The sequence below is a fragment of the Rhinichthys klamathensis genome, unplaced genomic scaffold, assembly GCF_029890125.1.
Source record: "Rhinichthys klamathensis goyatoka isolate OS25496 unplaced genomic scaffold, OSU_Roscu_1.1 h1tg000082l_1, whole genome shotgun sequence".
Taxonomy (NCBI): Eukaryota; Metazoa; Chordata; class Actinopteri; order Cypriniformes; family Leuciscidae; genus Rhinichthys; species Rhinichthys klamathensis.
Genome location: NW_026606624.1, coordinates 1,002,665 through 1,029,237, shown reverse-complemented (window position 1 = coordinate 1,029,237; position 26,573 = coordinate 1,002,665). Strand labels below are relative to the sequence as shown.

The window sequence follows — 26,573 nt, the reverse complement described above, 5'->3', positions numbered from 1 at the left end:
GCACCATCTATTGTGAAGGGTCGTATACACATACTAAAAGCACAACCAAAACAATGTTCTTCTGCAAAATGCATGCAGTTTTGTCAGAGCTGATCCTGACCTCCCTGGGGCCCTAAGCAAAAAATCTGTTAAGGGGCCCTCCTACCTGACCCATGAGCCATGTAAACCATTTGCCATTCCCACACAGTCACACCAGTTCTCCCACTACAATCCTCCCTCGTTTAGTTAGTACTAATGAAAATATAATTCCCAATATCAGAAATAGACATATTTTATATTAATATCAATAATTCACATTTTAAAAAGTACAAATTTAATTATTGATATCAAAAATGCATCCTGCGAAATAAACACTAAAATTGCTTGTCATTGCATGTCACTGTGTTTTAAATGATAAAAGCAATAATTGATACTTGATGGTTATTATTTACTGAGGGATGTGCATCCATATTGACCAGTATGTCCAGCCAATCAACATTTTAGATGCAGTATAGTCAATGTCAATAGATTGCTTTCCATCTTGCTTTATTGCAGAGTTGTAACTAAACTGACTTGGAGACTAGATAATTATTGTCTAGTTTTAAAAGTATGAGCGCCTAATGAGGGGTGCCATAACGCCCATATTGTACTGGTAACTGGTCCCCATAGATGTTTTACTTGAAAGTGCGCGTTTCATTTCGTGCACGCGCATATGAACTCATGTTAACGTGCGACGCGGTTATCTTTTCCGAGCTGCAGTTTATAAACAAACACCGTTTCCCTTTGTATTATATCTATACCACAAATTTAATTTCTCGTGCTATTTATACGCCAAAAATGTTTGTTTTTTTGCGTGCATATGCTACGGACTGTAAATCTCTAGGGTAGGATTAGGGTTGTGGAGTGCGTGCATATTATACGCCAAAAAGTGTGTATCATATGCCGTCGGTGTATGAATGAGTGAGTGAATGGGTGAATGTGAGGCAAATGTAAAGCGCTTTGGTGGCCATTGGGTCTGTGAAAGCGCTATATAAATGCAGTCCAAATGCAGTCCATATGCACGCGAAAACTGCGTAGGCCTATCATATGCACGCAAAAACAATTTTTGCCGTATAAATGGCACGAGAAATTTAATTCGTGGTATAGATACGTGCTTTCATGAGATCGGGCTGGTTAGACAGACAGATAGAGAGAGATGCACATCAACTTAACTTTACTGTTCTTTGCTGACATCAGACTTGGAGAGGAGAGAACACAAGTCTGCCTGATCGCTGTTCCCGCAATTCACTCACATGGTGTTTTTCTCTCAGTCTCTCTTTTCGTGACCAGAAGGATAGTTCCGCTTACCGTAATTATCTCATCGATGTTGTAAACTTTGATTGACGCGCTTTGGCACGAGGGGGAGGCGGGGCCATGATTTGCAGGGCCCTACGCAACTTGCGTAGTGTGCGCATAGGGAGGATCGGCTCTGAGTTTTGTTTTTTAACTGCTAGAGGGCCAACAGTTGCATGATGTACCTTAATGTAACTGCCCTAATGTAACCAAAAACGTGTGATCCTACAGGTATAATAAAGTACAGGACCACCTTGGCCAGTGAAAGAGAGAAAAAATTACTTAGTGCACATTCAAAGTTAAATGTAAAATTAACATTTTGTCATTCTTAACTTGTTGTTGCTCAAATAATGGACTGCTATTTTAACAAAGCAAAGCAAAACCAAACAAAAAAGTCACACATCTTTGTGAGGAAAAGACTAAAATGTAAGTTATTCACTGAGCTGAGAACAATTTTTTTTTTGTCATTTGTGAAACCTAACAGCTAGTGTCTCATTTCATTTTTGGATGCACTGTGTCTTTAAATTCAACATCCAAATCTGTCAAAAGAATTCTGTCTGCCTAATGAAAGACAAAATTGTTTGAAAAGAGCTGAACGGTGACAAAACGAAGACAGCCTTTTCTAAAAGCAGAGATGATGAACATGCCTGGTGCTCAGCTCACTGTGGGAATGATAGTGTTTTGAACCCCAAGCTATGCACGGTGACTGTTAAATTGATTTCAAGAGGGTGTTAAACTCCAAAGCCATGGCATTGATTTGACTTAGTAAAGATTGTTAAATAAGGAGAGTAAACACATGAAAAAGAAAATAGAAAATGTTTTGGATGATTTAGAAGAAAGCCATGGGGCAATGACACCAGCAAAGCCCAAATGAGATGAATCATAAGACAGTAAAGGAGAAAGGCATTTGAAGTTGCAGAAGAGAAATGCAGTCCGATGCTGAGGCCCTGGAGCACAGCTGTATCTGTTGAGAATAACATTATTTTATTTGTATACTTAGTAAAGCTAGAGGCTAACAAGTGAATAATCGTCCTGCAATTCAAGATACATATTAGTTTGGTTCGGTTAAAACTTGCTTAGGGACTATTGTTAGCTTTCTGATTCTCTTAAAAGCATTAAGATTGCATTTTATATTTGGTTATGTGATTTTTTTTAAATATATATTTTTTAACTCCATGCCATTTTCATCACTTGTCTTTGTCATTATTTGCTATTGATCCAGATCAGAATATTGCTTTTTGTATGTAGAACTAAACAACTAGACGGTAAAAGAAAGAACAATTTAAAGTTATATCTAGGTCTAGGTCAATGGAGACTTCCCTAGTAAATAACTAAATAATGCCCCAAGTGTTACAGTACATATTTGTTTGTTTATTTATTTAACAGTACAGTCGATTACAAGGAGACTTTGACATCATTGTTCTCCCTTAATGGGGCCGTTTCAGTTCCAGAGACACCAAATTACTTCTTGAATACAATTAATTTCAAAACTTTGTTTTACAGAGCTTCTAAGATTTGAACACAGAATAGAGGCAGAAATCCACATGAGATGTAATATAATTTGGCAAAAGATTTTTTCCCCATCCAGTTCTGGTCCCATTGAGCCTTATCAAAATCCACGAAACTGCTCCACCCTTTCCCTATTTTTCAACCACATAATTAATTACCACACGATACTAGAGTATATAGGCCTACTTAATAAAGTTAATTAGATTCTATCCTGTATGATACAACCTTAAAATGCTTTTGTTTTGACAAATACTTCAAAAATAAATAAAAATAAACTTATTTTCAGTGCCCAAATCAGCATTAACTCTTCGCATTAAGACAACGCTTCCCCCCCATTAAAGGAAATTTCCGGCTTTCCGTGTTTTCACTGTTATAAAGTAGGGGGCACTATTAAACATCTTCTGAAAGAGTACTGAATATCCTGATCAAAACACAGGCGAAGAAGAGGCAGATAACAAGCGATAGCATATGTAAGCAGATGCACATGTAAAATAATGCAATAATCAACATTAAACAGCATATAAATCAAAACTGCCAAATGTTACCGAATGAAATGTCGACCCAGAACAAGCTATATGACTGTGAAGCTTTGGGGGTGTTGATGGACTCAATCTACTCTATGTTTTAATCATCGTTCTGAAACTGATCCAGACGTAGTCTTTGACAAAAAATTCATTTTTCTCACTTTTTTGCCAAAAATGTTGCTTTTTATGAAACTTACCCACATCCAAGTGTTGATAAAACAAAAAGATTGCACAAAGCTAGAATAAATTGATGTTTTTTTTGTTTTGTTTTTAAAGCAAAGGCTCTATTCTTTCTTTTGATATAGAAAGAGGCATGTTCAGATATTCATACAACAAAATATTCTGGGGGCAATGAAAATTTAGTGAAAATGATCAAAAACACTGGCGGTGGCTGGCAACTTTTTTTTTTTTAAACGCTGGTGTTTAGCCAGCGCTGGTGTTTAGAGTTAATAATAAAAGAAAAGAGTACAACACTAAAATAATCTCCGATGCAATTTATAAATAATGTGACCTTTTTTGTAAAGTTTTACCTTATTTATAACATTTTCTATATTTATGTGCCTTATTTTGACTGTGCAACTGCCATAATCTCCAAAAGATTCAAACTAATTACTGATGATAATGTGAGAATCAGGAAGATCGCGGTTAACAGACTGTTTACCTGAACAAACAAAAATCACTATCACAATCTTTTTGACAGCAATAAGTTTTAGAAACACATTTATTTCAAAATGTATTCACATGAAAATGTGGAAAATAATCTCACACATTGCAAGTAAGAATCAACCTTTATATCTCTGAATAAGTTGTCTTTCACACATCCAAAAGAACCAGCTCATTCGCTATCGAGGACGACACAAATCAAGCCACATTCAACCACCAGCCCAGATTTGAAACTCCTTTGAAAAATATTATTGCAGGAGCCTCATCAGCCTCCCAGACATCCAGGAACCTTTGACAAAGATCTTTTCAGCTCTAATTTAACTGCTGTTTCTTGGCTCATGTCGCTTGTCTGCATTGGCGGGTCTACCTGGGTGTTTGATGAGGAAGCGCAGGCTGTCTTGTGTGAATGAATGACAGTGGATTGGCTGGTAATGAGAGGAGGAACGGCGGGTTGAACCCTCCTTGGGACTTGCACTCACGGGTTTTGTGCTAATGAAGGCCAGAGCTGGTCAGCCCTATAGTGCTCAGGAATGTGACTCTTCAGGTAGGGAGGTGGAAATCATTTTTACACCACATGCCTATCACGCTGGGGTCTTAATTGCTGAAGATGGGGGTAAGATAGATCCGGAATACATTACGAAGCGCCCACAGAGCGTGATTAATGGGCTCGTAGGATTTTCACAAACTGCTAGTTGAACTCAAGCGTAGCTGGTGTGGATGACATTCATAAGGTTGAGGTGTGTGAGCTGTAAAAAAAACACCACTGACTTCAATGAGAAGACTCAAAGACATAGGGTCTTTGCACTCTACCCTATTCACAATCACTGTACAAACAGTGAATACGAGCTGTTTTAAACCTGTATGACTTCTGTGAAATACAAAAAAAATCATACAATTTAAGTAGGGGTAAAGTGTTGTTTTACCTTCATTGTATGGACAAAACATTGTTCTCTTACACAGGACAAAGAAAGTCATCCAGATTTGGAACAACGTGATGGCGATTAAATTATGACAGTTTTGGGTAAACTAGATTTATGCACACATTATCTTCTACCATTTTGATAAAAGAGTCCATATAAAGTCAACAATGACATTGAGATTGAAATTGTCAATTGAACAACCAATTCAAAATGGTTTGAAGGAATAATAGCCACTTTTCCACAGTCGGGCCAGTGCGAGCCAGGGCTAACAATGTGCCGGGCGGGGGCCAATAGCCTCGGACCTCAAGCACCAATCCCCAAATCAAGTTGTGTTTCCACTGTCAGGCCAGTAGCCCCACAGCACTGCCCTAAAACCCGCCCTTAACACACCTCCATAGAACAACGTCACACAACTCCACTGTTTCACCAGCTGACTGTAAACTAGTTTCACAAACTCGTTGATTGCAAAATGAGCATGACAGAAGCGAACGCTTGGTCTTTAATTAAAGACTTAAGATTCCAGCATCGATATTTGACCAATATTTTACAGTAAAAATATTACAGTGACAGTAATTTATTCATTTGTGTCAGGAGTGCACATCAATCATGCTGAATCAAACTGGTATTTACCATTTCACATAAAAAGAGAACACATACCTATTCGCTTGCGCCTGATTCCATATATTTGTGATCACAAGAATCCACAGAGCAACTCCATTAAGGCTTTTTAAAGGCTTACACATTTAGAAAAATATTGCTAAAATATCATGTTAACGTCACATTTCTTTAGAAAGAAAGACTGAACATTTCTATAAATTTTCCACTAAATTATGCGATCTGATGAGGTTTGAGTGACCTCTCTCGTCTCTCTAAACTGTTACAGGAGTTTTTATGTATACGAGTTAACCATAGTGCATGTTTTTTTATGACATATGCAGATGCATTAGTCCAGTGTTAACAAAGGCACAGGGAAGAGACAGATAAGACATTAAACTAAATAAATACATGATTATAAAATACATGATTTGACTACGTTCTACAAGCAGTCTCTGATATTTTCCATAAACATGTGTATTTATTATCGCAATTGTTAGCATAAGTAGCCTTTTGCATCGCATATAAATATATTTGTGCTTCATCCAGTGATCAGAATCCCCATCGGATCGCATGGAGGTTATTTTTAAACATTCGCTGGTGTCTAAAAGTGAGTTTTGAGCTGCAAATTGTTTAAAATGTCTTAAATGTTGAAGTTAGCTGGTAGCCTGATATAAAAACATGGGAAAGGAGCAGAGGTGTTGACCGACTCCTGACTCAGGTAAACTCCGCCTCTGTTCATGGCCACTCCTCAAACACCAGTTGGCTCGCTTTGGACCAAGGTACTCGGCGGGCAAAAAACCCCTGGCCGTTGGCCCCGAGGGAGCCCCGATGAGGCCTGATTAAGCCCTGGAAGTGACAGTGGAAATGCGACTGGCCCTGGCACGCACTAGCACGATGGCTTTTGGCCTGACAGTGGAAACACTGCTAATTAATCTTGCTAAACAATTCAAGGGCTCAAGAAACAATTGTGACCTATTGACACATTACAAGTGGGGACCTATTTGCAAGCATTTTGGTTTGTGGTTATGAATATTGTAACAAGCTGCGAAACAGTGACTGAAAATTTGAAAATCAGCAAAAAAAAATTAATAACACATTTCAGTGCCAGAACACCCCTAATTAAAACATACATGAAACAAACTGTTCGACAACTGGATATGCCTCCTCTGCATTATTGCCGTAAGCTACTTGATAAAGTGGTCGGGACAAAATCGACCATGGCAAAAAAAGTCTTAGGGACATCTCTCAAATGTAAATGATGCCTATTTATAAACAGAATGTGTTTGTGTATAACATTGCCAGGGACTCACCGATGGAGCTGGTTTGCCTCCTTTGGCAATGCAGACCAGAGTGAGGTTCTGGGCCTGGTAGCGGCTGAATGGTGCTGGCGTGTTCTCTGCCACCACTGAGATGTTGTTGGGTGGAGCTGTGGGAAAGAGAAAGACATCGATAAACATTCTGCAGGGCCCTACGGAATCTGTTCTTTTTTTAATTTATTTTTTACTAGTGATGCACCGATGTGAAAATTGTGGCCGATACCGATATTAATATTGCTGTTATGGCCGATACCGATATTTACCGATGTCGATATCTCTGTATAGAAAACACCTAGCGAGGATTAGGGCTGCACGATATTGGTACAAAATGATATTGCGATATTTTATTTTTCTGCGACATATATTGCTATATAAACAGGGGTGCACATAACTGGTACGCAGGTACGCATGCGCGACATAAATCAGAAATGCGTAATGCCACTTGTGTTATTACGCGCCTTTGCGTACTTAAAGGGTAACTGTCGCCAAAATGCAACCTAGGATCTTTTTGTTAATCTACCCGAGGCAAACTTTCATTTAAAAGCATAATTAGAATGGAAACGCCACTTTTAAGTTTGACCGTATTTTCGTTTTCGGTCAAATTGCCTTTTGAATGGGAGAGCTAGGGGCACGTATATGATAGCATCAAAATCGCTATTTTTAAAACACTAAGAAGGCTCGACACAACATGAAACTTTGCTGGAAGTATCACCAGGGGCTCTACACATGAACTCGAGCATTGAGAACATTGTTTGTGTACACAGTTTTCTAAAAAGAAAGATAGTGAACAACTCACTGTAGCTGTGTCCGCCGGAACAGTAACACCCGCATTTTGTCAGTCAAAAATAGTCGATCTCCGAATGCGAACTGAACTGACTCTGAATTTTAGTATTGTTTCTTATATGAGGATCCTTTTTCAAATACAAGGTCAATATTGTTTTTCACTTACGACAAAACAACAAATTATCCGTGAATTTATATGGAACTAAGCTTTAGGAGCTTTCCATCTTTACTCTCCTCCCTGTTAAGTTGCATTCGGAGATCGACTATTTTTGACTGACAAAATACCGGCTGACACAGCTATAGTGAGTTGTTCAAAATCCTCACCATGAAGTCTAATGAACTACACAATCAAATTGCACTTCAAATTAAATTTTTCCAAAGATGTTTTCTGTCATTTTAGGTCGTTTTTTTCACGCTAATGTAAATTTAAGTGTTCGTTTTTTAAAATAAGTTCGGTCTTTAGTTAGTTATTTGATGCTATAAAAACGGGAATGTGATGTCATGATTGACAGCTGTGATTGACAGCTTCTACACTGAGGAGGACTGCACTTATTAAGACCACGCTACATATGGGGTGAGTACCAAACACCATCTCCTGGTACTCACCTGAGTAACTCACTGAAAAAGTTATGTGCACCCCTGTATATAAAAAACAATTTCACCAGATGACTTGAAGCTCTATTTGGAAAGAATGACTGGGGTGGTTTTGTCATGGAGTAAATCCACATAGAAACTAATATTAATAGAATGTTAACTAATGTAGTTAACTAGACTTTAATAAATGGAACCTTATTGTAAAGTGTTTCCGATTTATGTCTCTTGAGTTCAGTGTTGGACAGATCAGTTGTTTTAACCATTCATTAAAGTGAATCGGTTCAAATGAGTCATTAGTTCGCGAATCGGACGTGTCATTAACGGACCACGGCACATGTGTGATTATCCAGGCAGTTTAGGGCATCGCACAAGATTTGTCTCAACACAGAAAACATTTCATCACTAGATAGATTTTTTTTTGTTTATTGAAAGTGTGGTTTATGTCATCTGAATGTGTGGAAAGCTTTTCAGAGAAGATAAGGCAACACGTTATTTTAGCACAACTCACAACCAGCGGTAGTTCAGAAAAAAAACCTTCGGTCTTCCGACCTTTTACCATATTCATATTCAGTCAACTCAATTCATTAATATGCGCGAGGGAGGGAGAGAGAGCAAAACAGTTTGAAGACGGTGCGCGCGCGACCGGGGCTTTCACTCTCTCTGCTCGTTCTCTCAGTTAAACAAGCGCAGCAGTCAGTCATCTACATCACTCTCCGGTCAAATAAGGCTTTGGCGGGACAAAAATATGCCTTAGTGAGGCTGACAGAAAACAGCGCGCAAGTTCCAGTCTTCTTGTGCTTGATGTTTAAACTGACACGATTTGCGCTCGTAATGTATGTGCTCGTGCAAAAACAAACATCCCCGCCCCCACACTCACATCTAAACACACGTCAAATACACAGGAATGATTATCGGCCTGTTCACATCGGCCCTATTTTGACATCGGAACGATACCGATGTGTAAAAAATTGACCATATCGGCCGATATTATATCGGCGGACGATATATCGTGCACCACTATTTTTTTACTAAATTTAGGATTCAGTTTTTTCCTGATTTAATTTTTCTGGATTCCATTTTAGATTTAAATTTTAGTAATCCAAAATAATGTATAATCTATTGAAATCATGAAACTTATACAATTACATTTTTTTAAGGATCCGTGACATCTGTTTTATTTTTTTCCCAATTTCTGTGTAATTAAAATTTTTCTGAATTCTATTTTAATGGTTTATTTAAATGTTACATTTTTAAATTTTAATACAACTTTATTCCACACAGGCGGTAATTAAATTAATGCACAAGACAATTAAATTAAATTAATCTTTAAAAATGTAATTACATGAACTGATACTGTACAATCTATTGTATATTCTGAGTGCATTCTATTGTACATAGAATTTCTGTCATTTATTGTAATAGATTTTTGACACAATTTATTCAAGGTAAACCAAACTTTTATTTGAAATTAAATGCTTGTGAAGTGAACTCTCAGAGCAGCTCTGGAGATCTCTGGAGAGTGAAGTTCATGAAGCGTCCTCGTATAGTGAGTCGGCAGATACTGAAAACAACACAAGCATCACACGTGTTTAAGTATGTGCAGTAGACGAAACTGCCACGTTCATTCACAGACACACAGAAATAGCAGGGTTCAGATTTAAATATCAGTCTTATTGCGGTTTTATAATCAAAGACTAGTCCATATTGCATTTTGATTAATTGTACAGCCCTACTTTTGATTTCTTCATCTAAAATTGGCCAAATTTTGTGACATACCACATTATATAGTAAATTAAATTTGTATAAATGATTCTGAACTGCATTTCAGAGCTGCATTTCCTACGTAATGACATGCATAGTTATTCCCTATTAAGTGTTTGAACGCTAAATCTCCATACCAGCTTTAACATTCTTTGGCCTTTGAAACAGATTCTGAAATCTTGTGTATATCCAATGCACTTTCAAGTGGAGATGTGGTTGTGCATGGTTGGGGGTTTTGGAGCATGTCAGCGTAGCTTTATTCTGTCAATGGGAGCCCGACTTCTCATATGAGCCAGTTCAGAGTAAAGAAGCAGTGTTGTACAGAAAACTCTTAAGGCAAAAGAGGAAGGAAGCGGAAGTCTGGAAGATGAGAGGATCGTGGTAGGGCCACAGGGAGTTTCAAAGCTGGGTTTCTTAGTCTGCGAAGACTCTGACCCATCACATTGAAATGAGATACAACCACCTACGATGCAGCACCGCAAATGTACGGTCCTCGGGGTGCTGTTATAGTGCTCGGCATTCCAGCAGCTATCTTAAACATAAAAAGCACCGGTCATAAAGGCCGTGTGTGTGAAACCGGAGTTGTTTAAGACGATGTGTGAAGCTTTATGCATATAATATCAACCAAGTCCTGCCAAGCTCCACTGGGGAGCCATACGAGCATGTCATGACATCGGAAAAGCAGAAGCGTATATCTTGACCGCCTGTGGGGATCCATGGGGAAGACAAAGACGGACTTCCTGGTACTTAACGTAGAAAAGATATGACGCAGGAAGGCTTGAAAACAAACCCCTTCCCAGTTCTCCATTTGAATAGCCTTAATTTAAGCCAACCTGTCAGCCGGAATGAGCTGACTTTATCAGCTGTTCAGGGATGAAAAGGGGCGTGGGGGTTTATCACGTCTGCATTTTTTTTTACAAGCACCAAGCGATTTATGATCCCCTGTCAACGCGCCAGCGTAGGTGGGCATTGACTATTCAGGCAGCTGCATTATCACATAAAACACTTCCTGCAAATTCCCTTTCACACCCTGCTGAGACAATTGGATGTTGCTTCTGCTCAGTTAGGACCTGTGTTGAGTGTTTTTTTATTATTATTTTTTTGCATGTTGAAAGGATGACAAAAGGCATGTGATATCAGCAGGGGATTAGAGTGTTAGTTCACCCCCCAAAAAATGAAAATTTTATCATAATTTATTCACCAAACAGAACACAAAAGAAAGAAAGGTCGCTTTTTCATGCAATTAGCTTTCAAGCTTCAAAAAGGAGGCAAAAGTGTTATAAAACTAAACTAAAGTGGTCTACATGACTGAAACCGTGATAGTTTGAGGGACAAACAGACTGACAATTTTGTTTTTATTCACTGATAATTTTCCCTTCCTGTGAGCCCTGAACCACTGGCACCAGATTAGTGAGTCAGTGAACAGAACTCAAGAACCACATCACTTTGATTCGTTAATGAATCATTCAGATGTTTTTGTGAACTGGATCAACCGGTTCATCAAAATGATCAGACTCATACTTTACAAATCAGACAAAGCTACTTTTCCCATGTATTTGTGAATGGACACACAGAGGTTTTCAGTAAATAATGATTCATTTTTGGTTTGCTACTTATGCAAAACTATTGAATGGAATATACTTGGAATTTAACATTTTTGATACTTTAATGTTTTTTTGTTGTTGTTTTTTTTTTTGTCATTTTGGAGCCCGACAGTGCCAGTTCAGTTCTTGTTCACTTTCATCATATTGATCATACTAGCAAGGACATTCTTCAAAAAGTCATATTTTGTGCTCCACAAAAAGAAAAAGTAAAAAAAGAAAAAAAGAAGAAAAAAAGGGAAATAGAAAAAGAAAAAGAAAAGAGAGAAAGCCATACATGTTTGACAGTAGTTTCATTTTGGGTGAACTATTCCTTTAAAGAAGTCCCTTCAGGACATCTGTTATGAATCACTTGATCAATAACCCTTGCATACTAAGCAGGCAGAGGATGAAATAAAGATTGCATATCAGGAAGCCAAGGGTAATAAAGTTTTTTCAGAGTGTCACTTTAAGTCTAAATCCATGTGCCATTCTCCAATAAATGTGCAATTGAAATTAATTGATTAAAAGAAAAAGGATGGAAGAATGTGTGAAGGTTTGAGAGCTTTTGTTTCCTCACCACCTAATTGCTTATTGATGGCAGATGTATGGAAGGAAATTAACCTTAGCGAACACTATTAGCTCTCTGGGAAACTGAGACTTGTCCTAAATTGGAGAATGATATGCTGTCACTTGATATCGAGGAGGGGAATATAATACGCACCTGCACGCACAACCAGGACGCAGAACGCTGGCTCTGAATTGATGGCGTCCCAGAGCCATAAAAGAGAATGTTAAATGTTCTGTTTGTTAAATGCTCACAGTGGTCTTGATGGATGAGACCCCGTGGTGTCTGTTTATAGCAGTGGCTAGTCAAGGCTAATTAACCATGTGCTCTCACAACTGCTTCACGAAATGAGCCAAGCATACCGATACAAACCAATGCCTGTCAGAAAAAAACTATTGGCCTTATCATCTGAATTAGCCAGACTAGATTTCTGCTTAACCCTTTTACTAAATTCTACCATAGATTTGATGCCAAAATGATAGTAAGGTTGATTGCAAAATGATTAGAGATATGATTAGCCTACTATGCAAGGTAATTCTGATAAATTCTCTCCTGCTGTGATGGCAGGTCTCCTTTCAGTCAATATTCACATGTTTCAGTTCATAAATTGTTGGTAATTTATAATGCTAACGTAACAGTAAAGACAAACACATTCAATAATCATTGATGGAATGTTAGTACATGATTAAAGAAGTTTTAGGACCGCGATTGAGACATTGCTTTTATTCAACAAGTTAACCCTTTAGAACCTGAAGCTAAAATAGGTGTTTTTCACATATTTAGATTTTTTTTACTGTAAAATTCTAAAACAATGTGCTATCTTCATGTGCAAGGTGTCATTTTCTTCAGAAAAAGATTAGCTTTCAACAAATTACAGTTATTGACCATTATTGTGTGTGGTGAGTTTTTAAAATATAGAATTTAAAACGAGAATAAATTTACTGATTTTTATTAAGAAAAAAACAGAAAAATCACGAACGAAATAAACAAAAACTTTCATAAACTAACGCCTCTCAAGTTTAATTAAAAATCATCCCAATCCCCTCTTCTGCTGTCTACCACTTCTTTCGCCATGCATTTGTTTGTTTCTTTTATTATTTTATGCAATCCAAAACACTCTAACCTGCCGCGCTTCGTATCTCTCTGTTCAAATCTTTCCTTCCCGCTCTGCCAGAAAGCTGCTGTCATTTGCTGATGGAAAGCATGAAATTACCGTAATAAGCCGTATATTGCCGAAAAGTTCTACTGTCAGGGGCAATTTGAATGGTTTTGATATTGCAAACGGTTGAAGAGTTACGGTAAAATGAATACAGCTTGTTGGTATGTGTCGACGACGACACAGCCGGTTCTAAACGGTTAATATGGAGCAACAATTTAGACAAAGTATTGCCAATTACTTGTCTGTTTTTGTTCCAATGATAACGAAACCATTATGCATCTCTAAGCAACAAAGTGAGGTGGTATTTAATTCCATGAATGAATCTCTTTTTGACCAAATTGGTTGAACAAATGATTCAATGACTCACTCTAGAATACTAGAATTCTACTCTTACTATTTCTGCCATATAAATATATAGCAGATATAGTAAGAGTAGTATGGAATTTTAAATTCAACCAGTTTCATTCGTGAAACAATCAGCGATTTTGAATGAATATGTTAAATTATTTATTCATTCAAGCACTCATGAAGATAGTAACTTGTTTTGTTCTTAAATGAACAAAAATGCTGCATGAATGATTCATTGACTCACTCATAAGTCATTTGCTGCCATCTATTGGTGTAATGTTGTGACTTGCTGAAAGAGTCACAGAAAAACCCCACCACTAAAAGCCTGTGTACTTTATATTAGTAGTTTTATGTGTACATACACATACATATAGTTGTATCTGCAGATTAAACTGTAAGAAAGTACGGTATTTTAACATCCATGTTATAATCACAGACACAATAGGCTACTAATTGTACCCAAATAATGAGCTTTACACTTTTTAACATGGGTAAAGAAAGGCACTGAAGAAATATATGCAATATTATCAATAACTCATACTATGGCAAATTCATAATAAACTACAAAGGCATCATGAGACTCACCTCAACTCCACAGTTTGCGTTGGAGTTTATAAGAGAAATTAGAGCCGCTCAGGATTTTGTCAGTAGGGAAATCTAAAAAGCCAAGACTTTAGAATAATCCTTGATAGAATGTTTGAAACGATTAAATTCTATGGCTGGTATGCTTGGCACACAACAATACCTTGTTTAATCCTTTAACAGATTATGAATGTTGATTGATGCGATGGAATTACAGCTTTTTCACACTCGATTTGATGAAACTATCAAGGTTCTAGAGTGTTTTTTTAAGTACATTTTTTCATTTAATTTACATTAAATTGAGACAGAAAACATGGTATTTTCAAAGAGGAGGCCATTTTGTCAACTTCGTCACACTTGTCTCCCGTCGGTGTAAGTTCTGTCTTATTTTATCAAGTTTCAATATCACAGTCAAAGAAAAAGCTGATATATATTATATATATATAAATATAAACAATATTGAATGTTTACTGAATGAGTCATTTTTATTCTCAGATGATCAAGTTGGAAAATAATCACTGCTGTTGTGACCACTTGGAATTTTACTCCTGCTCTAAACAAAGCTCCACAAAAGAGAAACACACAAGGAAGGTCACTATAAACCTATAGGTTTTGTTGTGATGTATATAAAATAAGAATCACCAGAGTTGGTTCACTGGTCTCCTCACTGACCCTAAAGTAAATCTTTTTCGATTCATTGCACAAGTCTCCTAAATCTGCCACAGGCACTGAGATGAAGCCTTAAAAAATTCTCAATAAATCTGATTGATTGGTTGGTTGGTTGGCAGATATAGTTGTTCCTTGGTGGCTCTTAAGATGAATTATTATATGTGAATGGCACAATGTTACTGTTAACTCAAATCTGAACACGAGGACATGATGACAACAGAACTCATAACCAAAGTCAGTCCGGGCATGTTTCTGTGAATGTCCGTCTGCCAGCTGTTAAAAGTAATGTAAAGTGTGAAATTTTGTGCCAATTTTAGTTTGAAGGAATATTTCACAAAAAAATTTAAATTATTCTGGAATTACATGATAGTGTTGAGTGAGAAACAAACCGAAATTTAAGCTGTTCTTCACTGACCACTAATTCACCTCCAGTGAGTTTTAACTGCTGCAACTGGATCACTGACTCTGTGAGTTGATCTCGAGAAGCGAATCGGTCCAATTCATGAACAAATCATTTAGCCGAAACAACCAATTCATTAAAAAGATTTAAATTAACAATTCATTCATGAATCAGACATCACTACTCTTCTGGTGAACTCTCATGGATGTGCAATATTTTCAGTTTGGTCTGTTCTTCACACAAATCTGTCTTATGCCTTTACATAAACTGAAACATAGCGCAAGGGTCATATGGACAAATTTTATAATGCACTTGTGTCCCTTCTGAAGCCTGAAAGCTTGGGTCGTCAGTTAATGTAATTGCATTAAAACATCAACCAACACAGTCTTACACAACAAAAGATAGACAGTCTTACAAGTTTGGAATGCCATGAAGGTGAGCACATGATGATAAAAATGTTAATTTCTGGGTAAAATATCCCTTTAATATGCTCAGACAACAATAATAAGCCCTTCTAATCAGTTCTCTGAAAAGCACACACACTGGCAATACCAACAAAACATTGCTCTATTTGTTTGAACATCCCAAATCAGCCAAACATAGCAACAGTGGCTCAACCAATGACGTGAGTTGAGGGCGGAGCTACCTGCTTGACTGACCAACAGCAAATGGGGAGATTGGTCCTTTGTAATATAACAGTAATTTTTGGGATTCCATTTGGTAATTGCACAGAAATGACAAAAAAAATGCTCTTTATAAAAGAGCATACAATAAATGTTTCACCACTCCACTGTCATGTTTCCTCTTTGAAAAAGTGTGTGAACATTCCATCCTTTCATAAGCCACACCGTCAAACCACTGATCCTAATAGGAGCAGCCATGATCCTTTTGCTGTATGATAGCCTGAAGCACCATTACATTGCTCTCTTTAAAAAATAACTGCAAATACTTTTTTCCCTTTATTTGAGGAACAGGGACATTTATCCGAGAGCTCCCAGTAGACACATCTCGTTGGCCTGGTAATTAAAGGATTTAGTGGCCCTATGAGACAGGGAAAGGAGGGGTCTACATCTCTTCTCACCCTCCTCTGACATCTGTTACTAAGATCTATTGGGTTCTCAGTCAAAACGCAGCGGACGCCGATCAAATCTGTTTCTTTTTCAGGGGAAGTCATATACTCATAACTTTCCTAATGGATTATTTAGGTGTCTCTTTAGTGGTGAGCCACATTTTGCATCTTGAGACTAATCAGCCAGTGTTTGTAGAGGTCTTCATACATTTGAGTCTGACTACAACATAGAGGTGTCAGACTACAGTAGGTTTCATCAAACAGTTTATCAACAGTTTTAATAGGAGTAGAATAAAGGAAATGACAGATAATCACACAAAACCACTGAGGCATTTGATTGAAAACCTTCCTGATTAATTCAATGAACTGCCTTAAATAGCACTTATCAACAAGCAATCACATTATCTAACTTTGGTTGAAATTTATGCTGGCACAAATCAAACAACTCATTCAGAAATATATGGGAAGGTTCTTCAGGTCTAACAGTCAAGAATTGATTGGATAGGTATGACAAAGTTTTTGGGTTCAGAGATCTGGGAATTGGACAGTTACAAATAGTCCTTCTGTATCACCATTGACATTTAACCCAAAGTTACTCCAGAGGGACCCACCATGAAATTAATGTATTATGAGCCGCTTGGAATTAGAAGTGAATATTAAACTGCATGTAACCTCAGAAAATGACCTTTGTCTACAATGTCTTCAACATACAGCACGATCAGACTCTCACATGGTTTCTCTTCAGGAATACACTTTTTATCACACTAAATGCACACAAAGTACCCACATTGTATATAATAAATACAATATTAATCATATTTTATATATAGTAGAATTTCTGAAATAAAAAAATGATGAAAAACTTTTTAAAATAAAGTAAAATAAAATAATAATAATGCCAACTTATACATCTTATCAACAACTATTTTTTTAATGCTTAGTTTCTGAATGTCTCTTTCAATGGATTTCAATGGTTATATGCTCTCGGGAGCCAATAATTCACTGTACAGAAAACATAGTGGTCAGTGCAAACCATGTTTATCCTCATTTCAGATGGTATTAAATGTAATCAGAGTCATATTTTATTTTACCTTGCATCACATTTCTTTCATGGTTTTCCAGGATGATAGCTTCTACCAAGTGGCAGTTGAATTTGCAGCTAAATACTGTTGAGTTTGATTGGGCACACGGCACAAAAGATATAGGAAGCGTTTTCATCTCCCTTTCAAAAGCTGGTAAGCCCATTTAATTTGCTACCCATGTATGATTAAATGGTTAGTCACATTTTATTATTTGCATTTAGCATTGCTTCTCCCTGCTGTGTGCAATAGTGTGAATTGCAAATGAATGCTGTAATACTATTAGGTCGATTTAAAATAATGATCAAGTCTTTTTATGTCTGTCTCTTATTGTGATATGCTTAAACTGGACTTAGCTATGTTCTTCTTACGGATGCAGAACTTGTAACGGCGGATTGCGTATTCAAGGTCTTTTCTGCACTCCACTATGGTATGGCACATAAAAAGGCTTCATTCTCAAGAGATCATTTGATGTATCCTCCCTGTGAAGTAAACACTAGCATAGGATCATCTGAACAGCAATGTATTATTCACAGTCTTGAATGACATAACCGTTCATACTTTGAAATGAGGCAGAACAGATACTTTCATTCAGTTTGAACCTAGACACACAGACTTGCTCTGAGAGACCGCAAGATTCTGCTCTGACTTTAAACTAGTCTACAGACCAGGCATCAGAAAACTCCATAACTGCATCTGAAGAAGCCAATAACATACAATGGGAAAGAAGCATTGCTCTCTTTCAGGTGCACTAAAAAGGTATCATTGCCATGTACAGAAGTCAATGGTACCAATCATATCCTACTGTGTTGTAGAGAACCAGCCTGCTGATCTGTATCCATTGTGGATATCATCAGGTACTTTAAGACACAATTAATCAATTTAATGGATCTGAAATTTGACAATGCACACAAAAAATCTCTAGTCGGTGATACATTGGTAATGACTGTGAATAGTTCAATAATTTAATGTCTAAGTCATTGGCATTACTAGCCAAGTAAACTAATCAAATTTATCAGGCATTTCTAAACAAATTCTTAAAAGATTCTGGATTTCAATAGAGTCCTGATTGTAAGGATGATACAATATTTTTAATAAAACAAAATTGCAGCTTTAAGTCAGTGGATGTACATCAAGAGTGATGCACTTTATTTTGTGATATCACGGGAATGGAGAGCGGATTGCAGATGAGAGCTGTGCAGGAGAGAACATTGCCGCTCTAACAGGATCTACCACTGATGACAACCGCAGCGAACATGCAACAAAACTCCAGCTCTACAACTTATCTTTATGAGATGCATCCTTGCCGCGAGTAATCTCTTCAAAAAGTGGTGGTTCATACATAACTCGATTGCTGGAATGTTTACCAAATCTGTGGTAATGTACAATTCACCTGCAGTATGTAGCCTAATAAAGTATACAGTGTTAGGCATTACTGCAACAAGAAAGAGGACAGAGATACAGTAGGTATGGATTGGTAGATTTAAAAATAAGTAACAAGAAAACACGCATTAAAAAAAACATGTTCATAATGTCAGCTCAAACATGACAAATCGTCCCCAACAATTTCATGGCCATAATTTAAAAAAAATCTCTCTTTAAAGTTGACTAAAATGAATGAACATTGAATTTGAAATATTTATCAATATATATATATAATATTTTAATGTCTACTTTTTAACTTAAATTAAAATTTCATTGAATTCATGTTCAACAAACAAAGAGATGAATATAACTTTCTGAATAAAAACGACATGATGATGTGGATGACACAACATTCTAACAGCATTGAGCAAACATTTTCATAATGTCAGTCAGCACATTACAAATGATCCCCATAATTTATTACCACAATTAATTAATAAAGATGCTAATTAAATATTGAAATCTAAATTTGTTTTTGTTCATTTAAGTGTTGTTCAACAAAGATTGACATGCAAAGTACATTGGTACTGTAGATTTAAAAATAGCTCTTTTGAATGTCGGTAAACTACCTTTATGCCGCACTAGCGGCACTAGTTAAATCTCAAATGACACACTTGATGTGTACTTGACCGTCACTTTGCATTGTCTGAGCCTGTATTGATGCAGGCTTCACTGTCATTACGTTAGCAAGAGGGCAGTCTTTGGGAAAGACAGAAAAGGCAGTAGAAAGAAGCTCGGAGACTGGAGTCAGCCCTTTGAAATAGTGTTCCCAGGACGAGCAGTGCCATGAGATAAAAGGCTCTAGAGCGCATTTGAATCGCAAAGCCCATTGTGCTTTTAGCATTTGCATTTGCCCCACGCCCTTTTCATTTGCATTCGTCATTACTGTGCTGTCAGCTCTTATCGGGGTCGCTCTATACTTCCTCTTAGGGGAGGAAGGGAGCAGCTTGACGTTGAAAGTGGGCCTTTGCAGTGCCATGAGATTGCAGGGGCTTCAAAATGCACTTTGTCTGTTGGGTGGGAGATGGGACTGACAGACCGTGCCAAACGCTGGTGTCACTTTGTACAAGTTCACCAGTTACAGAGCTCATTAATCACACTGATGTCATTAAGCGATGTTGGTTTCCATGTGGGCCTGTGCATGCTCCCTTCTGGACCCATTCGTCCATTTGCCGCCGTATGGTTTCGTTAACACATCACCCTGTGGTGAAAGCTGTCATCTGTGTGGCTCTTTTGTTCGAGCTGAGCTTCTATAGATACTTAGGAATCATCAAAAGTCTCTGACGCAGAACTGAACTTCAAGGCCCACGGCTATTGTTATTTAAATGTCATGTTAACCAGATACAATTCTTCCCAAACTTTCTTCCAACTTTCTTTTACGAGTTGGGTCGATTTGTTTCTCGGCTTCCCTTAAACTTAAGCTTGGCCACACAATAGCGACTCGCGAATGATAAGAAATAAGATGCGTCATGGGTATAGGCGGCTTTAACTGTTATTCTTCTCATCGTCTTTGAAGCCCCTGGCTACTAAAAGCAGGCTTGGACTTGGAACGCACCAGCTTTAATGGAGACGAGTGGGACGTAAGAGAGGATTTAGAAGAAAACCGACAGAGCGAGGGGACAAAGAAGAGGGTTTTTGCTGAAAGAGCGCAGGAGAGCAGCAGATGGGCACCCAGTGCCCGTCACAGCTTCTGTAATGCCACGACTGGCACCCGTAGCCCTAAAGTCGTGCATATCTGCTGGGAGCCCCCGTCACAATCTGCTTGGATTTGGCCTCTCAAACCCGTCCTTAAAAGGCAGCTGGGCAGTTTACAGAGCCCCTAAACTCCAGTCCCTTTATGGTTCCCCTGAGGTTCAAATTGGTTGATCAGTAGACATGATCGAGATATCTTTTTTTATATCACCAAATTTACAGACCAAAGAAAAATGGGGCCATAAACTTATATGAGGTCAAAACGAGTTGGACCCGCTGGTCTCCATAATTCAATTCTCAGCGCTGTCCTATAGCAACACACACCGTATGGGAGATGCCCTTCACGGCCCTACAGAGGAGTAACATCACATACCAGATGACAGACGCTTCCAAGCCCCCGACCTGACAGCATGTAAGCAAAGCTTTAGTGGTACAGCTGAACTTCCATATTTTAGAGCACCACGCCAAGAGGCTTGGTGTGGCCCACACAGGATTTAGACAGATGGAGAATGATGCTTTTCTGAAAGCTTCCAAACCAACCAGCTCCATTTGCTTGCCCCAGAGCACAGACCCAGTTTTTCTAGTCGAGAGCAGGGGAGTACGGGTTAGACGTTTCAACTCCAGGGCCAGCATGACAAAACAAATACAAGCCTTGCTAGTAAATGCTTTTCCCAGAGCTGTTTTTCAAAAGAATGTTTAAGTGGGATCTTCTTGGAACAGTTTAATATTTTTGACCTATACTTTAGTAAAATAGTTTACAATCATTTTATAATGGTTTCATCATTTTTATAATAAATACAAAAATATTTTAAGTTAAATGTTAAAAAATATATGTGGCTGTGTGTGACAATTTTCTCAGTTTTAAGCAAACATTGCGACATTTTCATCAAATGAATGTATGAAACAATGAATGCATGGATATATAAATAAACAAAACCAAATAAAAATAAATAAATAATACTTATGTATTATTTGATTTGTAAACAAGTTGTACTAGCATTAATTTATAATGATTTTAAATGAAAAAGTGACATAAAAACACTTAAGAATCACTAATCAGAATCATTTAGAATCTATTATATTAGAATCAGTAATAAGAATCACTATTGACAATAATTGGAATTACAAAAAAAAAAAAAAAAAATCAGCAGTAGAACACCCACACACATTATTACAATTATACAAATAAAATGTCCTTAATTTTCATGAAAATGATGTCATCAACAAATCATAATGTCACTAAAAAACGGTTCATTATCTCCATGGAAAATATGATTTTTTATTATTTCCACTTTGATACCAAGAAAACGGCGAATTTCATGTTTTCATTTAACAAACTCCAGTTAACTGCCTCCTCAGAAGAACACAGGTCCATCTTGATCTAAACTTTGTCTCTGCCATGCTGAGACTTAATAATTTATCATGAACTTTAGCATGACAAGATGTATATACCAAGACGTTCCTTTTCCCAACTGATGAGTACTGTGCCAGTTGGCTTTAATGCTGGCCAAGTGTCTGTATGGTGTATCTGCAGTGTGTATAGGAAAATAATCTCTGCAAAGTCAATGTTGATGTAAAAGAAAAAACATCCTGCATTTTATCAGCAGGGCAAGGTTGGCAGCTTTAGGTTCCATTCTTTGATGGAAATGATCAGTTGGTGGATAACACACAATGGAGTAATTCACTGACATTATTTACTACATGTATTACACAAAAGGAGAACTTTTAAAGAATGCACTGGTCATGCAATTACAAATAATGAGGCTTTCAAACTTCAAAAAAAGATGCAAAAGTGGCCAATACAACTTCTGCATTCCATTCCAAAACTTCTGAATCAATACAATAGCTTTGTGTGAGAAACACGATGTATTTAAGTTATTTATATGATAGTTCATGAGAGAGTTTGTGATAAGTAAATTGTTTAGTGAATTTTAAATTTGTAACATGATGGTGAATAAAATAATGCAGAATGTTCGTGGTTTGGGTAAGAACGTCTGAAATTGGAAGCTCTGTCTTGGAAATTGGCATGTTTTATTAAACGCTGTGTATCTTGTTATACAGACATTATGAGACATTCAACCGAAAAAAGCAACAAAAAAGGTGTCTTTGAAACTAATTATTCCTTTATAAAATCATTCTGAATCGGGTGCACATTCACATGGCACCTTCCCTCATTATTTCCTCATTGTTCCTCATTTCACAGAAAGGCTGACCGAGCTCGTACCACAGAACAGCACGTAGAAGGGGACATAATTACTAGTGGCACACCAAAGACACATGAGAAGTGAAGGTTTGTCCAGCGCTGTGTGATAAACGTGGTTCTTGAGTTTTGAACAATGTGAGGGAAGGTGATCAGGGCTCTATACTGTGCAGATCTGAGCCACCGCAGGGGTTTTTGGCAGTGTGGACCTCAGTCTCGGCCAGAACCACTACTTCTGTGAGACCAGCCACATGGTGCCCACTGTTGGCCTGCTTGAAACACCACTGCAGTGGAGTCAATGCTGTACTAACAAGCTGAGCTTTTGTTTAAATGTATGTTTTTCACATTTTTTTTTTAAATTCAAGACCTCTAATGACAGTATACTAATTTATACCTAAATTTGTGTTTTTCTCATTGATTATGCAGTTGTATGAGCATGTGTTTGCTCTGTTATGCTGCAAATAAGCTATCAGCATGGGGACTGAAAGCAGCTTCATCTCCATTCCAACCTCTAATAAACACACCGATGGGCAGGACCTCTTCCTCTTTTCTGCGGCTCTAAAAATTTAATGAATAAATATGGATTTTTCAAACTTGATTTCTGGTTTCCAATTAAAACAATGTGTTCTGTGCCAGCGCCAAATTTTCTTTCAATTTTCATATGAGATACCAAGCGTTTCATATTATTATAAAATGTAATTTTAGCATCTGTAAAGAATTTGTGAGGGGATATTGTTGTTTACAAAGTTTGACACTGAACCAATATAAGAAACAATTGTTTACATCCACTTGAACCCCCACACTATATATCAGCATAGAGCTTCACATGTTTCATTTCCCGATGGGTCCCATGCTATTTGGAAACAGTCACAGGGATTGTATTAAAAATGACTTAGTCCAAAGCTCAGCAGTCTGTAAACATCATCTATTTGAGCGCTCCATAGAATGGAGGGGGCAAAAAAAAAAGAAGAAGCTATTTTCCACATGGGATATTCTGAATGCAGTATGCCAATGCCAAATAGGCTAAATTAAATCTAAAGACACAACCCCAGCTAATTTTGGATTTAAATTTCAGTCTATTCCTCACGTAAAGCTATTGTATGGTTTCTTGGACTTAAAATAGACTTAGAATATACACCACTTAAGTCATTTGGTCCACTTTATTTCTGTAAAGCCTAGTATGTAATAAAAATCTCATTGATTTGAAACGGAATAGTTTATTGAACCTTTAGACAATACATACATACATACAAACACTCACCTAAAGGATAATTAGGAACACCTGTTCAATTTCTCATTAATGCAATTATCTAATCAACCAATCACATGGCAGTTGCTTCAATGCATTTAGGGGTGTGGTCCTGGTCAAGACAATCTCCTGAACTCCAAACTGAATGTCAGAATGGGAAAGAAAGGTGATTTAAGCAATTTTGAGCGTGGCATGGTTGTTGGTGCCAGACGGGCCGGTCTGAGTATTTCACAATCTGCTCAGTTACTGGGATTTTCACGCACAACCATTTCTAGGGTTTACAAAGAATGGTGTGAAAAGGGAAAAACAAAATGCCTTGTTGATGGTAGAGGTCAGAGGAGAATGGGCCGACTGATTCAAGCTGATAGAAGAGCAACTTTGACTGAAATAACCACTCGTTACAACCGAGGTATGAAGCAAAGCATTTGTGAAGCCACAACACACACAACCTTGAGGCGGATGGGCTACAACAGCAGAAGACCCCACCGGGTACCACTCATCTCCACTACAAATAGGAAGAAGAGGCTACAATTTGCAAGAGCTCACCAAAATTGGACAGTTGAAGACTGGAAAAATGTTGCCTGGTCTGATGAGTCTCGATTTCTGTTGAGACATTCAGATGTTAGAGTCAGAATTTGGCATAAACAGAATGAGAACATGGATCCATCATGCCTTGTTACCACTGTGCAGGCTGGTGGTGGTTTCTAAAGAATGCTTTCATCACCTTGTTGAATCAATGCCACGTAGAATTAAGGCAGTTCTGAAGGCGAAAGGGGGTCAAACACAGTATTAGTATGGTGTTCCTAATAGTCCTTTAGGTGAGTGTATATATACTCTTTGCATATGTGGTTTTTGTTGAGTATCATAGTACATCAGGCTTTATGGCTCATATAGTATTATAGTATGATATAGGAGAATATGGAGCACATAGGAGAAAGATGCAGAGGCCCAAACTAAGCAAATTACCGTAAAACTTCAAATAATAGCCTAGTCCCAAATAGACGCCTGTCTCTTTTACACGCCTGGTGTGGCTGCAGGTTTGGGTAAATAAAGGCCAGTCTCAAATAGAGGCCGGGTCTGTTTTTTAGTTTCGGGTTGTATTTAACCTTCTAAAACCCGTCAGATCGTCCGCTTTTTGGCGGCCGAAAAAGCAAATTTGTGTCCCGCCAAAGCCATTTTTGATCGGCGAGTGATGTAGAATAGAATGACTGCTGCGCTTGACAGGGCGCATAACGAGCAGAGAGAGAGAGAGAAAGAGAGAGAGAGAGAGCGCCCCGGCCGCGCGCGCGCACTCTCACGTCTTCAAACAAAACGAGCGCTGTCTTGCTCTCTCTCCCTTGCGCATATTAATCAAAATCAATTGACACGATAGTAAAATGTCGGAAGACAGCAGTTTCACGTGGAGCATTTGGAGATTTTTAGAGATTAGAGACTCTAGGCTTACACTCAATGAACAACATCTCAACACTAAATCATAAAGGCCGGGCTCATATAAACGCCTGTCTCAAATACAAGCCGGTGCAGTTCGACGATTTGGGAAAATAAAAGCCCGGGCTATTATTTGAAGTTTTACGGTATGCAATTTCGTGTATTACTATATTTATTTGGCCAAAAAGTAAGAAGTTATTATAGCTTGTAATGTAAATAATTGAGATCTTGCAATTTATGTAAGAGGTCTAGTAGACTATTTACATAAAGTGCATATAGCCTACTTATCAGTGGTTTAATAAGATGATATTTAAATGCTTAGCTTAATGATCAAAGTGCTGTACTTTTTGTTGTAGGGGTCAAACATATAATGCAATGCAATACAATGATGAGTGAGAATAAATGTTCCTCAAAAGCCTGATGTATCATATTGGTACTCATGCTTTAACATGATTTTTCTAAAAAATGATGTATTGATTATCAATTAAACCTCAAAAATGGGTGTATTAAATATAATACAGTGCGCTTTATAGGGGGAATTTTTACTGCATGTCTTCACTGTCACTTTTGCTCAATTTAATGCACCCTTGCTGAATGAAAGTATTCATTTCTTACAAAAAACAACAACGAAAGAACTACCGTTTGAGCTACAGGAATGCTTTTTTGGAATGCTAATGGACAAAATTAATGGTAAAATACTTCAAGCCCGGACTGTTCATTATCTCACTGTGCACTATTCAGAAATTTTCTGCACACCCTGGAAAGACTGTGCTAAATGACTACTTATTAAACCAAGAGTGCAGAATTTCATCAATAATTGAAGAAATAAAAATAGTTGATTCACACTAACAATATAAAAGTTATTCTTACTGTTACATCCACCAGCTGGAGTGCCCATGATATCCATCAGACGGGACTCCTTTCGACTCCTTTGCTTTCCTATCATGAACTTCATTTCCCATAAACCATTGCCTGTGCTCATTATGCTTGCCTATATACTGACAAGCCCTGTGTTTTCACTCTCACTTGGCAAAGTCTTGTTTGTGTTTATACTGCATTTCTGAGTGCATTCTCTGGTTTCCCGTATTATGGTTCTGATCCTCTGCCTAGTTTCATGGATTTCCCTGTTTGCCTGTTTTTCGAGCCC

General features: G+C 37.6%; 1 protein-coding gene across 2 annotated transcripts in view; it reads right to left on the bottom strand.

Annotated features, from left to right (window-relative positions):
- Positions 1-26,573, bottom strand: part of igsf21a (immunoglobin superfamily, member 21a) — a 302,035-nt gene that overhangs the window by 24,769 nt on the left and 250,693 nt on the right. For both annotated transcript variants that reach the window (XM_056251381.1, XM_056251382.1), the window contains exon 5: positions 6,835-6,950. In XM_056251381.1, coding sequence (XP_056107356.1) covers positions 6,835-6,950 — 116 coding nt within the window. The remainder of the gene's footprint in view (positions 1-6,834; positions 6,951-26,573) is intronic.